This window comes from Acipenser ruthenus, chromosome 41 (genome assembly GCF_902713425.1).
Source record: "Acipenser ruthenus chromosome 41, fAciRut3.2 maternal haplotype, whole genome shotgun sequence".
Lineage (NCBI taxonomy): Eukaryota > Metazoa > Chordata > Actinopteri > Acipenseriformes > Acipenseridae > Acipenser > Acipenser ruthenus.
In genome coordinates, this window is record NC_081229.1 from 8,341,948 (window position 1) to 8,359,818 (window position 17,871).

A 17,871-nucleotide genomic window follows, 5' to 3' on the forward strand; every position below is an offset into this window, starting at 1 on the left:
GGCCAAAACACAAAATAAAGCGAACACTAAATAAAACGTAATGACAGTGTGCGCTGGTGTAATGCCAGCACGCTGGTGTAATGACAGCACGCTGGTGTAATGACAGCACGCTGGTGTAATGCCAGTGCGCGCTGGTGTAATGACAGCATGCTGGTGTAATGCCAGCACGCTGGTGTAATGACAGCACGCTGGTGTAATGACAGTGCACGCTGGTGTAATGACAGCACGCTGGTGTAATGACAGTGCACGCTGGTGTAATGACAGCACGCTGGTGTAATGCCAGCACACTGGTGTAATGACAGCACGCTGGTGTAATGACAGCACACTGGTGTAATGCCAGTGTCGCGCTGGTGTAATGACAGCACGCTGGTGTAATGCCAGTGCGTGCTGGTGTAATGACAGCACGCTGGTGTAATGACAGCACGCTGGTGTAATGCCAGTGCGTGCTGGTGTAATGCCAGTGTCGCGCTGGTGTAATGACAGCATGCATAGCAATTGTTAATTCTTTAGTTTTAATTTCAGTTTCAATTCTTACTATCTCGCTCTCTCACTCCACCTCTGAACACCCGACCAGCAGAAATAATAATGAGATACAGGGAATACACAATGATGTGTACTGCTCTGTATATTTAATTCACGGGGCAGCCCCATACAATGTACACGGTATTCAAAACACATACACGGTCACCAGTCCTCAGTGAGGGCAGTAGTGCTGGTGCTGTAAATACAATTGATCATGCTCCAGTGCAGGGATGTTCCAGGTAAGTGCTGGCCTCTGACGACAGCTCCAGAACGTGTTAGCCGTCTAATAATAACAATTATACAAAACAAACAAAACACTCACGATACCGTACAATACGGGTCCTTCCGGGTTCAAAGCTTTAACCAAATGAAGGAACAGATCCATCCTCTCAAGGTCTGGGGATTCCGTGTCGGTATTGTTCTGGTTACTAGATCCACAGGGAGATGGGCGTGGCATCCAAACATCACATCCTCTCTCAAAGATGCTAACAAAGACAAAAGTTTTCATTAAGTCTCTCACAAGCCCCGTTCCCTTGTGGATGGTACGGGGTAGTGCAGCTTTTCCGAAAGCCATACAACCTGCTTAGTTCTTGCACCAATTCTGACTCGAATGCAGCCCCACGGTCGGAGTGGATACGCTCCGGACATCCAAAAGGCTGAATTATGGCTTTCTATTGAGCTTTTATTGTGGTCTGTGTGGTCTGCTCTCTAGTGGGTACGGCCAAGGTGAATCTAGAAAACAAGTCTACCATGACAGCAGTGTGGAGTAGTGGTTAGGGCTCTGGACTCTTGACTGGAGGGTCATGGGTTCAATCCCAGGTGGGGGACACTGCTGCTGTACCCTTGAGCAAGGTACTTTACCTAGATTGCTCCAGTAAAAAAACAACTGTATAAATGGGTAATTATATGTAAAAATAATATGATATCTGTATAATGTGAAATAATGTATAATGTGTATAATGTATAATTGTAAGTCGCCCTGGATAAGGGCGTCTGCTAAGAAATATATAATAATAATATAAGGGTATCTCCAGCACGGCCTAAAGACAGATAATCAATCACCACGTTCATATTTGGAATGTATGGTACTTTCAATGGAGAGATATTGAGCACAGAGTGTAGGGTCTGTCTCAATAAATTGCAGTTTGACTAGAGGGAGAGCAAATATGACCATTTATGGGCATTTGTGTAGGGGGTTTTACAGCTCTGCTCTGCTTGCTTGCATGGGGGATGGGAGAATCTCAGAGATAACACATGCAAAGGAATGTGTGTATGAGGCCTGGAGACTTGCCACGTATAGGTATAGTGAGGAGGGGTCATAAATTACATCATTAAAAGGGTGTGTTTTGGAATCTACACAACTGAAGTGAATGCATTGTGTGGTGCTCAGTTTTACCAATCTCACTGCAAGCCCAGAGGGACACGACTCTGTACAACAGTTCTATTCTTGTATTAGAAATAAACTTATTTTTGACTTTCACTAATATTGTTTTCCTGTTTTCATCAATTTTTCCTTACACTGTCAATATTAAACAATCTTAAATATAATATTATTTTTGATAATTCAGGAATGTTGAATTAAACTGGGTAATGAACTGCAAAAAATAATGTATTTTTAAGAAAAATGTGTTTCAATGGGGTATGCTTTTTATTTTATTTATTTATTTTTTTTTAGTCGCTGTCAGAGTCAAAGATGTGTGTCGCTCGCTTGGTTGGTGCTCCCGTTGGTGAAGGATAATTGTAAATCTTCACAGAGACAGATTTGTTAAAAGTGCCTAAAAAACATCGAGCTCCCGAGTGGCGCATCCAGTAAAAGCACTCGCTAGAGTGCAGGATGTGCACTGTAGCCTGGACGTCGCCGGTTCGAGTCCAGGCTATTCCACAGCCGACCGTGGACGGGAGCTCCCAGGGGGTGGCGCACAATTGGCCGAGCGTCGCCCGGGAGGGAGGGGTTAGGTCGCCCAGGGTGTCCTCTGCTCACCGCGGGTCAGCGCCCCCTGTAGTCTGGCCGGGCGCCTGCGGGCTTGCCTGTAAGCTGCCCAGCGCTGCGTTTTCCTCCTACGCTGTAGCTCTGAGGCGGCTGCACGGTGAGTCTGCAGAGTGTAAAGAAGCGGGCGGCTGACAGCACACGCTTCGGAGGACAGCATGTGTTCATCTTCGCCCCTCCCAAGTCAGTGCAGGGGTGGTAGCGGTGAGCTGAGCCTAAAAATAATTGGGCATTTCAAATTGGGGAGAAAATAATAGAATAAATTTAAGAAAAAAAAAAAAAAAGCCTAAAAAACATGAATTGTGGGTGTTGTCTGATTGAATTTTTGAAAGCCATTGACAGGACTGTCTTTAATTTCCCGTTCCTCTCCAGTTTCTCTGAGAGACAAATGTACCAGCTTTACATCAATTGTTTTTGACATATTCTCATTTTGTTAATGAACATTTCTGCATTGTGGGTGTTATCGAGTGATTGAACACTAGACATTTTGTGTTTGAATTGAAAGTGATCTCGAGGAGTCGAATGGGTCAAAGTTCAAGTATATTTTCCTCTAGAGGAATTCTGACATTTCGACATCTACTTTGATTTTATCCTTGTATTATAATATTATACGTCCCACCCATCCTAGCCCTAAACCAATTATATGGAGACATGACCCGTAGTCATGGATATGACCCACGCAAAAAAAATAGTAGATTAGTGATTGGACGGCCGAGATATGACATAAAAGGTCATGGATCATATCCGATCAGGACTGCCTGTGGGTCGTTACAAGTGGAAATGTTTCCAATTAGGAAGGACTTCACAGTAAATGGTTGAGGGGCTCATTTTTACACGTTGCTTGTACTTTGCACAAGAATGTCTGTAATCACTCACTCGATGGAATCATTACTAATTTACAATGTATTTAGTTTGCATTATATTTGCATATAAAACTATTTAATCACCATCTGTAGCCAGTTTAAACTGTCATGGATAGGCAAGGAATGCTTATTTGAAGCTGTTGAAGGGCATGGTCTCTTAAAACTCATAAGTGAGGTCTGATAAACCCCTACGCATGACTATATATTGATGGACATTACACAAGCAAATAAGATGTCCTTTTATAGGAATACCATGTTCTTTATCAAAAATGGGTTTTAATAATAATATTTGATAAAGGAAAACACTTGCTCTAATGAACTGCGATATATATATATATATATATATATATACGTAGCTTTCGAGTTAAGGGGAATGAAAGCAATGAATAGAGAACAAGGGGTAATCAGGAAATATGCAATCAAGCATTACAAGAGCCAATCAAATCGCGTCACCTAATAGCTTCTCTCTCTCTTATCACAATGTTATTATTATTATTATTTATTTCTTAGCAGACGCCCTTATCCAGGGCGACTTACACATTATTTTTACATACAATTACCCATTTATACAGTTGGGTTTTTACTGGAGCAATTTAGGTAAAGTACCTTGCTCAAGGGTACAACAGCAGTGTCCCCCCACTGGGGATTGAACCCACGACCCTCCGGTCAAGAGTCCAGAGCCCTAACCACTATGCCACAATGCCTCCAAGCTTTCCCACTCCTGTTGACGTCATATTCCTCTGACAGACAAGAACCAATCAAAAAGCGGGACTTAAGCAGTTCCATCCCCAAAATGGGACCTGTGTCATACCTCAGCGTCTTTTCAAAGAGAAGTCACTTAACCTCCTTGTGCTCAGTCTTTCGGGTGAGACGTAGTTGTAAGTGACTCTGCAGCTGATGCATAGTTCACACACCCTAGTCTCTGGAAGTCGCCTTGGATAAAGACATCTGCTAAATAAACAAATAATAATAATAAAAAGTTCCATCCCAAAAACCAAGCCAGTCGCTGCGTTCTAGTAGCGCAAGCTTTTGGGAGCCTGCATCGACTTTGCGTCAAATGACGTGGGTCTGCGCGCACAACACCTGTCCCAGTAAGGCAAACTGCTTGGCCGCAGCCAGAACTGACAGCAGAGGTGACGCGTGCTCTGGGTGTTGAGTCTGCGCATACGCTGCAGATTCTAAAAGGAGCTGTGCTGAAGCAGACCCGCCCTATAAACAATGGAAGAGCGCCAGCCGTGCAAGAGGGGCTTTGAGAGCCATGTGCAGGATTAGTGAAGGGGATACCGCCACCTGGTGTGGGGTGTGAAATACATGCGAAAACAGCTTGTATAAATTGCAATGTATTATTGTAAACAACATATATGTGCATATATTAGACGTTTGCATTAAATTCTCGGACGTAACTAGTAAAACCGATGTACATAACTTAACTTGCTTGAACAGACCTATAATAAAATAATAATAACAATCTGGACACCTGCAGCAATGCAGGATTTGTTGTCTGTCCAGTTCGTTTATCTTGTCTGTCTTATTTTGTCCTGCTGCTGTCCAGATTATTTGTTGTTGCGGCCCCACAGGAATCCCCTCTTTCTTTTATTTTCAAATAAACCTGTATTAAGAATTAACAGCGTTTCCCCTGAGTCCTGCTTCACAGACATGGCAATGTTACTATATACAGTGCCTTGCGAAAGTATTCGGCCCCCTTGAACTTTGCGACCTTTTGCCACATTTCAGGCTTCAAACATAAAGATATGAAACTGTAATTTTTTGTGAAGAATCAACAACAAGTGGGACACAATCATGAAGTGGAACGAAATTTATTGGATATTTCAAACTTTTTTAACAAATAAAAAACTGAAAAATTGGGCGTGCAAAATTATTCAGCCCCTTTACTTTCAGTGCAGCAAACTCTCTCCAGAAGTTCAGTGAGGATCTCTGAATGATCCAATGTTGACCTAAATGACTAATGATGATAAATAGAATCCACCTGTGTGTAATCAAGTCTCCGTATAAATGCACCTGCACTGTGATAGTCTCAGAGGTCCGTTTAAAGCGCAGAGAGCATCATGAAGAACAAGGAACACACCAGGCAGGTCCGAGATACTGTTGTGGAGAAGTTTAAAGCCGGATTTGGATACAAAAAGATTTCCCAAGCTTTAAACATCCCAAGGAGCACTGTGCAAGCGATAATATTGAAATGGAAGGAGTATCAGACCACTGCAAATCTACCAAGACCTGGCCGTCCCTCTAAACTTTCAGCTCATACAAGGAGAAGACTGATCAGAGATGCAGCCAAGAGGCCCATGATCACTCTGGATGAACTGCAGAGATCTACAGCTGAGGTGGGAGACTCTGTCCATAGGACAACAATCAGTCGTATACTGCACAAATCTGGCCTTTATGGAAGAGTGGCAAGAAGAAAGCTATTTCTTAAAGATATCCATAAAAAGTGTCATTTACAGTTTGCCACAAGCCACCTGGGAGACACACCAAACATGTGGAAGAAGGTGCTCTGGTCAGATGAAACCAAAATCGAACTTTTTGGCAACAATGCAAAACGTTATGTTTGGCATAAAAGCAACACAGCTCATCACCCTGAACACACCATCCCCACTGTCAAACATGGTGGTGGCAGCATCATGGTTTGGGCCTGCTTTTCTTCAGCAGGGACAGGGAAGATGGTTAAAATTGATGGGAAGATGGATGGAGCCAAATACAGGACCATTCTGGAAGAAAACCTGATGGAGTCTGCAAAAGACCTGAGACTGGGACGGAGATTTGTCTTCCAACAAGACAATGATCCAAAACATAAAGCAAAATCTACAATGGAATGGTTCACAAATAAACATATCCAGGTGTTAGAATGGCCAAGTCAAAGTCCAGACCTGAATCCAATCGAGAATCTGTGGAAAGAACTGAAAACTGCTGTTCACAAATGCTCTCCATCCAACCTCACTGAGCTCGAGCTGTTTTGCAAGGAGGAATGGGCAAAAATTTCAGTCTCTCGATGTGCAAAACTGATAGAGACATACCCCAAGCGACTTACAGCTGTAATCGCAGCAAAAGGTGGCGCTACAAAGTATTAACTTAAGGGGGCTGAATAATCTTGCACGCCCAATTTTTCAGTTTTTTATTTGTTAAAAAAGTTTGAAATATCCAATAAATTTCGTTCCACTTCATGATTGTGTCCCACTTGTTGTTGATTCTTCACAAAAAATTACAGTTTCATATCTTTATGTTTGAAGCCTGAAATGTGGCAAAAGGTCGCAAAGTTCAAGGGGGCCGAATACTTTCGCAAGGCACTGTATATATGTGTGTGTGTGTCTGTGTGTGTTTATTTATACAGGCATTTCCAGTACAGCTTGCAGAGCAGGTTACATTGCTCTAGTTTATTAAATGACATGTATAGTGTTCCTGTTCTTATTGCTGTCTATTGATTAAACTACAAACAATAAAGGTAAAGCAGACTTCAAATGATGCCCTTACCGGTTAACTATTGGTTTGGAATGTATTTGGTCTAATGTACACATACATACACATATAAAATATGTGCTAATGTTGTAAGCTAAATGTCACTTTCAGAATAGATATGAAAGTACATAAGCTTTCTCCTGTGAAAGTAGTTATCCATAGTTATCACATTTAATAATATACTAACAAGTAACCCACATGTACTTAAAACACACCTGAATGGTTGAAGTGTGATAAAGCCACATTGTTATCCTGAGTGATTCATTCAACCCACCTGTATGTATCTGTGTCTATAAAAGCTATGTTAGTGGCAGCCACTTCCCTGGTGAGCATCCATAATGGAAAAGCTGGATATTACACTCACTGATGGCATGGCAACTATCACACCTGCAGAGAAGGAAAGAATTCAGTCAAGTACGAAATACTGATAATAAACTAAACCCCATTTAAGAATGCATTATTGAAACGTACATGATGTGTATCAGTGATATTGTGTGTTCATGTTTGATTTGTCACTATAACTACTACAACAAATATGTTCTTGAAGACATCGAAAGCTGTTATAAGGAACATGAGAGAAATGTTTTACAGAGAGCACCTGTCATCTTCACAACCCTGTAATACGATAACTACAACAACCATGTAATACGATAACTACAACAACCCTGTAATACAATAACTACAACAACCCTGGAATACAATAACTACAACAACCCTGGAATACAATAACTACAACAACCCTGTAATACGATAACTACAACAACCCTGTAATACGATAACTACAACAACCCTGTAATACAATAACTTCAACAACCCTGTAATACAATAACTACAACAACCCTGTAATACAATAACTACAACAACCCTGTAATACGATAACTACAACAACCCTGTAATACGATAACTACAACAACCCTGTAATACAATAACTACAACAACCCTGTAATACAATAACAACAACAACCCTGTAATACGATAACTACAACAACCCTGTAATACAATAACTACAACAACCCTGTAATACAATAACTTCAACAATCCTGTAATACAATAACTATAACAACCCTGTAATACAATAACTACAACAACCCTGTAATACAATAACTACAACAACCCTGTAATACAATAACTACAACAACCCTGTAATACGATAACTACAACAACCCTGTAATACGATAACTACAACAACCCTGGAATACAATAACTACAACAACCCTGTAATACAATAACTACAACAACCCTGGAATACAATAACTACAACAACCCTGGAATACGATAACTACAACAACCCTGTAATACAATAACTACAACAACCCTGTAATACAATAACTTCAACAACCCTGTAATACGATAACTACAACAACCCTGTAATACAATAACTACAACAACCCTGTAATACGATAACTACAACAACCCTGTAATACAATAACTACAACAACCCTGTAATACGATAACTACAACAACCCTGGAATACAATAACTACAACAACCCTGTAATACGATAACTACAACAACCCTGTAATACAATAACTACAACAACCCTGTAATACAATAACTTCAACAACCCTGTAATACGATAACTACAACAACCCTGTAATACAATAACTACAACAACCCTGGAATACAATAACTACAACAACCCTGTAATACGATAACTACAACAACCCTGTAATACAATAACTACAACAACAATGTAATACAATAACTACAACAACCCTGGAATACGATAACTACAACAACCCTGTAATACAATAACTACAACAACCCTGTAATACGATAACTACAACAACCCTGTAATACAATAACTACAACAACCCTGTAATACGATAACTACAACAACCCTGTAATACAATAACTACAACAACCCTGTAATACAATAACTACAACAACCCTGGAATACGATAACTACAACAACCCTGTAATACGATAACTACAACAACCCTGTAATACAATAACTACAACAACACTGTAATACAATAACTACAACAACCCTGTAATACAATAACTACAACAACCCTGTAATACAATAACTACAGCCTTTTGTTGTTGTGCATTTGCATTGGTATTTGTTTAGACAAACCCTAACCTTAACCCTAACCCTTTACCAGACCTGTTAGCTCCTCTTGATACAATGCTTATTCCGACTTCATGTAATGCCACAGTTATATATCCACTAATCTTTGATCATCCTATTTCATGCAGATCTTAAATATGCCAGTAGGCTTTTCAGTGATGTACTGAAGAGCCAGAGCCCAGTGCACCCAAAAGGTGAGTTATGTGTGTGCATGTTTCTAAACTGTATTGTAGGGAGAGTTCACTTGTGTTTGTTTGTGATCAGAAGCCATATATATATATATAGAACATATTTTAATTAAGAATGTCAGTGAACTAATAGTACCACTGGATACACTAGTTTGGTTACTGGACTCCATCACTTTATGCAGTTATATTTTCTGTTGCATTTTGTTTATCCTTATAGTAAATGCAATCATTATGGGACGTATATGTATTTGTGTAAAATGTAGCATTTAATTAATTGTACAAAGGCTAATAAAATACTGACAACTAATGAAAAATGTATTTGTGCTGTCTACATCGTTTGACCTTTTCTGAGGTTGCTGTAATTGTTGAAGGTGGTGGAGCACGAAGGGAAACTCAATTGCTTCTATCTCTTCTGCAATGGCAAAATCAATGAAGTTGGTCGCTATGTTTGCTCAGTGGACCGCGCTGGGAAACCTCCTAAATCTGTCCCAGCTCCGTCTACGCAGGCGGTGACGTCAGAGGCAGACTCCCGCTGGCGACGCAGGATTTTTAGGAGTTACTAGAGCGCAGGCAGAGTCATACCTCAGCGCATTTTCAAAGAGAATAAAAACAACGACAAACGCCTGAAATTTAAAAGAAAAGAAAAGAAAAAAAAACCGACTCAGCCCTGCACAGTTGTTTTTAATTTATTTAACATTTTGTTGCGCGCCACTTGACAAGGCGTGGACGATAAAAAAAAAAAGAAAAGAAAAAGTGAGTTCCATGTTGTTGTTTTTAATTGGTGTTTGGTTGTTCTCGACGCAGTGGTGTTTTGCTGTTAGCCGCGGGTTTTTCAGCCGGTCAGTGTTTCTGTGCAGCGCAGGTATGTGATGTTCTCGTCATGGGTAGCTAGTAATGTCAGCGCGGTGTTGATGTGGTTTAACCTGCTGAACTCGGATGCGCGCAACCTCTCGATGCTCTCCTAGTGTCTGGGATAAATCCCGACTGAACTGAACAGATACTGTACGAAACTACACGTGATTGTAGATTCATATTGAATATAAACTACATGAAAACGCATTGCGCGCTGAGAGATAAGCACGTCTGTCTGTGTTAATGACTTTATAAAACATAATGTTCTTGATTACTCTATTTTATTATTTATTTATTTATTTTAACTGCAGATGCCTTAAACTAAATGATACAGACGCGGTTGTTTTAAACTAAATGATACAGACGCGGTTGTTTTCGTTATTTTGAGAAAAGGTATTTAGAGTGTCGCGCTACAGAAAGTGGTACATCATCAGAATGTGGTACTGGTACCAAAACTTGATCCGTGTGACGTCAAAAAATGGTACGCTGTCAGTGTTGTGATAGACTGCTGCACAAATCACTAGGAATAAGACAAACTGTGGTTCACCCACAAAATTGTACATGTTTACAATGTTAGATAACACAATTTGTTGCTCATCAGTTAGTCACATATTTGCTGAATTGGTTATATATATATATATATATATATATATATATATATATATATATATATATATTAAAATTAACTTTAAAGGTCGAACAGTACTTTGTATTTGTTCAGATGGGCGTTAACTTTTTTTCTGAGCTAAAATTATTTGCACAGCCCGGGCACGCGCAGTACATGGTGTACCACGTTTTAACATGTACCGCAAAATAACACGACCTGGGACTTTTTTAACATAACATATCCTGTTATACAGACTTTTCAGCACGATAGGCTTTTTACAGTATATAGTGAGTATTAATGGGCTTTTTAATTAGTATTAATTAGACATTCTGTAATAACACAGGGATGTGATAAAATCAATGCTGAAGCGACCTTATATTTATATGACAATTGTTATTTTGCACAGTTTAAGCTGTGTCTGAATGAACCACTCGCAGCGAGTCCAGCCTTTGATATGGAGACACCACGCACACACTTAACTTGAGCTTACATTAAACTATAATTTGGGCACATTTTAAGGTCTTTATTGTAAAAAGGTCTTCACAGAATTAAAAAATAACTTAATACAGTCGGTAAAATTCCTTAGTAACAAAACTAATCTGTACACAAAATATTAAGGCATTGGGTGTTCGATGTGCTTTTAGTACTCGCATACACACACATGCGCACACACACACACACATACGTGTGGAAGGCCATCTGGGTCAGAAACACACTATTTAGTGCATCTTCAAATATTTAGTACATGCAGAGGCACTGGCCCCTCCAATAATCATCTCCAAAATATTGATTTCTGCCCTTTCTGTCACTGACACTCACACACTAAACGTATTTCATCATAAAGTGTAGTTAAGGACTGGCGCGTGTGTCCCTTTAATGTTTGAGTCTAGCTGTAGTAGTACGATTAGTGGATAAACCGCACATTTTAAAAATGATGCTATTTTATGCTAAACTGAAAACTGTTAATATACTAAAGGGAAAGCACTTGTGAAGCTGAATCGAGAGCTTCAATGCAGAGTTCTTGAAATGCAGTGTGATTTATTCGTACACCACATTGAGCCTGTTTTAACACTCGGGAATCGGACAATGCAATGTCTTTGTCAGAACTCATGAAGCTCTGTAAAGAACATGACCTGGACTCCTGTATCCTGATGTATTCCACCTACAGGTGCTTTGGGCCGCGCTACCTGTTACAGCTGCAACTGCAGAAAGATGTGTCAGTGATAAAAAGCTCCACAGCGTATGGAGTTTCATTGAAATGGCGAGTGTAATGCTATTTATTTATATAACCATATCAACACACACCACACACATTGTGTGTGTATATATAAAGATATATATATATATATGGTTTTTTGTTTTGTTTGTTTAATGTGTCTCCCCAATTGCGGTGTTTATTTCACATGCCCCTGAGTACACACGTTGATTTTGATCAATATATAAACTATTATTATTATTATTATTATTTATTTCTTAGCAGACGCCCTTATCCAGGGCGACTTACAATTGTTACAAGATATCACATTATTTTTACATACAATTACCCATTTTACAGTTGGGTTTTTACTGGAGCAATCTAGGTAAAGTACCTTGCTCAAGGGTACAGCAACAGTGTCCCCACTGGGGATTGAACCCACAACCCTCCGGTCAAGAGTCCAGAGCCCTAACCACTACTCCACACTGCTGCCCTAAACTACATGTTCTAAACAAATGTAAATGAACTACGTATTTTTCTACGTAGGGGCTGGTCATTTTACAGTCATGCAGCGTCATTACAAGAGTAGCCAGTCGCCTCTGAGATAACATCTTTTTAATTTCAGACTTTTTACGGTTAGAAAAAAAAATCAAGAATAATGAAAATTGCAAACCATGCCGGTGAGAGATTTTCTTCCACAGTGCAAATCTAGATTTGCTGAGTGCTGCCGACTTCTTGAGACAGACCGTGTTGAGCGTGACACGGTTCAGTTTGTATTGACTTCTTGAGACAGACAGTGTTGAGCGTGACACGGTCCAGTTTGTATTGACTTCTTGAGACAGACCGTGTTGAGCGTGACACGGTTCAGTTTGTATTGACTTCTTGAGACAGACAGTGTTGAGCGTGACACGGTTCAGTTTGTATTGACAATGTACTAAATTGACATCGTCGTGTTTCTTTACAAACACAAAAATAAATACAAAAACAAACATTTAACAAAAACACTTGCTCACAGAGCGAAATAAAACAGTTAAAACAAAACAAAGTCACGAACACTAAAGGAAACCAAACAGACCCTGGGTCAGTCTGGGCAGTTGCCTTTACTGTTTCTGCACAAGGTTTTTAGACAATAACAAAACATCGGATTTTTTTAAAATACAAAACAGAACACAAGGCTGCGCCGTCATATTTATACATTCTATTAATAATACAGTCATATTTCTACATTCTATTAATAATACAGTCATATTTATACATTCTATTAATAATAGTCATATTTATACATTCTATTAATAATACAAAGCCTCTATACAAGCAGGGCTGTGCCCTGCCCCCGCTAATAGTGTGCAGGGCTCTCTCCTGCTTCCCTGCTGCAGGCTCTCTTACAACCGTATTGTCAATAAAATGCACAGTACTACTACATTTATAATACTTTTCATTGTACTGTCAATGAAATTTGATTTCAGTGTTACTGTAGCTTCAATAGAAACTCACAGTATGCATTTGGCATTATTTTATTACTGTAACATCTCAAAAAGCTTGGCAAATGTCTGTGATATTCTTTGAGCGCTGGATGAGGAAGCAGCTATCTTGTTTGTTTATGTCCGTGTTATGTCCGTGGTGAAGGGACTATCTGTATTGCTCAGATCTGCCTCCTTATTTTTTTTTTTTTCGGCTGCTATCGGTCTCACTCAGCCATTGAAAGTTTTTCTCTGCTTTTTCCTGAGAATAAAAACTAGAGACCTACGCTTGACATCTTTTTGATGATGTCGGACCGGAAGGGAAAAATTGTAATGCTGGACCCCGTCCGCAAAGGGTTAAACAGATAAAACTGTATGATATTATAAATTTATTACAAGAAATTCTGTGTTCCTTCAATAGTAAAGCCACTCCTGTCATAACACTGTATTTAAATTGATACATAATTATTATTTCAGCAGCGATTAAACAGAATCCGGTCTGCTGCCATGGACAGTGTGAAGATGGAATCTGTCCAGATTAAAGAGGAGTTTTCTGAACTTGAACCTGCCCCCATTAGAGTGGAGTTCTCTGGGCTGGCTTCCCTCCCCATTAAACAGGAGCTCTGTGAGATGCAATGTGACAGCAGTCAGCCAGAGGTCTCTGAGATTAAAGCTGAGCACAATGAATTGGAGATCCCCCAGACAGAAGAATCCCTTCCTGTTAAACAAGAAGAGGTGCTGGAAACTGACCATATTAAACAGGAGCCCCCTGAAGTAGAGTTTGACCACATGGAACCAGGGAAGGAAGAATCCGAGGACTTCAAACCAAACATCCCTGAGCTGGAGCCTGTGCGCCTGCGGGAGTGTAGAGTGGTGTTGGAGAGAATCTGCGTGAGAGAGCAAGGCGCTGGAGAGGAAGGCTCTCCCAACAGCATGCAAGGAGGTGGAAAGGAAGACGGGCACTCCCATTCAGAATGCAGTCTAGCAGGTGAGTGACTCTCAGTAGCTGTGACATTGTCATTCTAGATTGGGTGAAATCCACAGTGTGTTTGAGAGGGAGGGAGCATATTGGTTAGATTACTTTTAAAACCTGTCCAATCAGAATACTGATCTAAAAATGACTAATCCATTTGAACACTTTAAAAGTAAATGGTATTTACTCTGGTCCCTCCGCAGTCAGATACGCGACGGATTACTCGATTTGTATTTGATTTACCCCATGATTTGGAAAAACTCCTAAAATACCATAAGAGAGATATAATTGTAATCTAATGCTGATATATTTGTAATTTGGGTTTGTCAGGGGCAATAGACCTGAAACATTACAGGAGAACTTCACAGTCAGATTTTGATCCCAGGGCTCGGTTTCACCAGCATCACTCTTTACTGACTTTGCTTTCACACAGAAAGGCTTTAAGTTTAACTTTGCATTTTTAAACTGGTGTAACCCAGAGCAAACCCCACAGCTAAAATGCACACACTTTAATCCAGGGGTTCCAAACAGCACCACCTTCAGGCCGCGGGTGCAATGACATTCTATGTGTTTTTTTCTATTAATAACGATAAGCAGGCGTCGGCAGCAGCTGTAATTATAGAAAAATAAAGTGTAGCAAGGGAGTATCGGCGGACTGTCAATCAAAGCAGAAATTCACAAATCAGAGCTAACAGATTGCCTTCCTGTAGGCGGGATGTAGAGCGAGAGCTCTGACAATAGGGCGGTGTTGAGGTCATGTGATCGCTCTGCTGGCAGATGTAAAAAGTGTGTTCAGTATTCATAACATTACAATATGTCGAATCCGCTACCAAAGAATACGTTTTGCAAAGTATAAAGAACAGAAAAGGCAGCTGCAGGAGTTTGAATGCATTTGTACCGCGGGCTCAGCTTTGAGGAGCTGGAATGGGTTTTTTTCTTTTGTAGAAACGTTTTCATACTAACTTTTATAATAACATTCATTTACAATTGATGCCAATGATGAATACGTTTTTGTCCCTAAGTAGCTATTAACATTTAAAATATTGCGTGCTTTGATGTATGTTTCAATATTAACTAAATCAAGTTATGAATCAAACTGATAAGTCTTGTTGCATACCGGTAATTGATTTATTAAAATGCTCGTTCACAGATGTCTACGCTAGAATATTTTTTTGTTGAAACATAATAATAATAATAATAATAATAATAATAAAATGTTTTTTGACTGATTTCAGATTTCGCTGCAGGTGGATTTATTGTAAGTTTTCTTTTGGCGCAGCTGCACTCTGATTTTTTTTTTTTTTGGGTTGGGGGGGGGGAAGTTGCAAGCTAACTGAATGTGATTTTGCAAGTTGTATTTGGTTGTACAGAGTAGTTGCGAAAAAAGTAACTTCTGCAAGGCTCTCGTTTCCTTCTATATTGTATGCGTGAAAGTTGAGGTAACGGCTGGACGTTTTAGTTGCACAGTGTTCAGAAATCAGGATTTAAGAGTCATGTTCTTGTGCATGTTGTACTGGTTTTACTCAAAAGTGATTCCTGTTAAGGTATTTATGAATGGGAATAATAAGAGACATGCACTTTCTTGTTTGATAACCAAGAAAAATAACCGCATTTCTAGAATTTTCAATTATACAAAGGTACCTAATTTAAAAGGTTGATAAAAAACGTCTGTTTAATCTTTGCAATTTATTGTATTCACTAAAATTAAAGTGTTTTAATTTTTAACTCTGTGCATATTCTATGTGATTTCCATCTTTCACATTATTTATTCAAATGAATAAAGGACAGTTTAGAATAGCTTTATTTATAATGTTACAGGTTTAAACATAGAAAATGTTTTTAATTTGACGTTTTCCCAAGGAGTGCTAATAGTGGGCTGCAGTGCCTGATGCAGCTGAACAGGTGGGCCTCGGGGGGGGGGGGGGGGGGGGGGTAAAAAAAAATTGGGAACCCCTGCTTTAATCCACTCCCCCACCCAGCCACATGCCCGAAGCCTACAAGCAGCCCCTCTTACTTTCTTTCCTGTTCATATTTTCCAGGTTCCAGTCCAGCAGCTAAAGCGAGGGCGGGCGGTGGAGAATATCCTGACTGTGGGAAGAGTTTAATTCGCTTAGGAAACCTGAAAACACACCAGCGAATTCACACAGGAGAGAAACCATATTGCTGCTCTGACTGTGGGAAGAGATTCAGTCAGTTAAGTAACCTGAAAACACACCACCTAACTCACACAGGAGAGAAACCATATTGCTGCTCTGACTGTGGGAAGAGTTTCAGAGAAAGAGGAGCCCTGACAAAACATGAGCGAATTCACACAGGAGAGAAACCGTATTGCTGCTCTGACTGTGGGAAGAGTTTCAGAGTTTCAGAACAACTGAAAACACACCAGCGAATTCATACAGGAGAAAAACCGTATTGCTGCTCTGACTGTGGGAAGAGTTTCAGAGTTTCAGAACAACTGAAAACACACCAGCGAATTCATACAGGAGAGAAACCGTATTGCTGCTCTATCTGTGGGAAGAGTTTCAGTCGGTTTGGACACCTGAAATCACACCATCAAATTCACACAGGAGAGAAACCGTATTGCTGCTCTGACTGTGGGAAGAGTTTCAGGCATGCAGACTCCCTGAATAAACAGCAGCGAATTCATACAGGAAAAAAACCATATCGCTGCTCTGACTGTGGGAAGAGTTTCAGAGTTTCAGAACAACTGAAAACACACCAGCGAATTCATACAGGAGAGAAACCATATTGCTGCTCTGACTGTGGGAAGAGATTCAGTCAGTTAAGTAACCTGAAAACACACCAGCTAACTCACACAGGAGAGAAACCGTATTGCTGCTCTGACTGTGGGAAGAGTTTCAGAGAAAGAGGAGCCCTGAGAAATCATGAGCGACTTCATACAGGAGAGAAACCATATTGCTGCTCTGACTGTGGGAAGAGTTTCAGGCATGCAGACTCCCTGAATAAACACCAGCGAATTCATACAGGAGAGAAACCGTATTGCTGCTCTGACTGTGGGAAGAGTTTCAGAGAAAGAGGAACCCTGACAAATCATGAGCGAATTCACACAGGAGAGAAACCGTATTGCTGCTCTGACTGTGGGAAGAGTTTCAGTCTGTTAGGAAACCTGAAAAGACACCAGCAAATTCATACAGGAGAGAAACCGTATTGCTGCTCTGACTGTGGGAAGAGTTTCAGAAATTCAGGAAAACTGAAAACACACCAGCGAATTCACACAGGAGAGAAACCGTATTGCTGCTCTGACTGTGGGAAGAGTTTCAGTCTGTTAGGAAACCTGAAAAGACACCAGCAAATTCATACAGGAGAGAAACCGTATTGCTGCTCTGACTGTGGGAAGAGTTTCAGTCGGTTAAGTAACCTCAAAAAACACACCAGCAAACTCACACAGGAGAGAAATTGTATCAGTGCTCTGACTGTGGGAACAGTTTCAACAAGTTAGGACATCTTCAAACACACCAGTGAATTCACACCGGAGTCAAACCCTAAGGACCATGTTCATTCAGAAAGAAACATTACCTTACATCAGCGCACCAGATAAGGTTTTGGGTCTGGGAGTAACTTACCCTTTTAACACTGAGAGTAAAATGTTTTTCAGGGGGTAAAATGCAACATTACCTTGAAGTCCTGAGTAATCTCGATAAATACTGTACAATCTTTGA

At 40.1% G+C, this 17,871-nt stretch overlaps 1 protein-coding gene across 2 annotated transcripts in view; it reads left to right on the forward strand.

Moving 5' to 3' along the window:
• Positions 1–17,664, forward strand: part of LOC131709117 (zinc finger protein 883-like) — a 35,698-nt gene extending 18,034 nt beyond the window's left edge. The window contains exons 1-2 of one of the 2 annotated variants that reach the window (XM_059011052.1): positions 13,702–14,206; positions 16,231–17,664. In XM_059011052.1, the coding sequence (XP_058867035.1) occupies positions 13,726–14,206; positions 16,231–17,651 (1,902 nt within the window). In that variant the 5' untranslated portion in view covers positions 13,702–13,725 and the 3' untranslated portion in view covers positions 17,652–17,664. Of the gene's footprint in view, positions 1–13,701; positions 14,207–16,230 lie in introns of those variants that run through there. The other variant, XM_059011051.1, reaches the window with a different exon arrangement.
• The last annotated feature ends 207 nt before the right edge of the window (positions 17,665–17,871 follow it).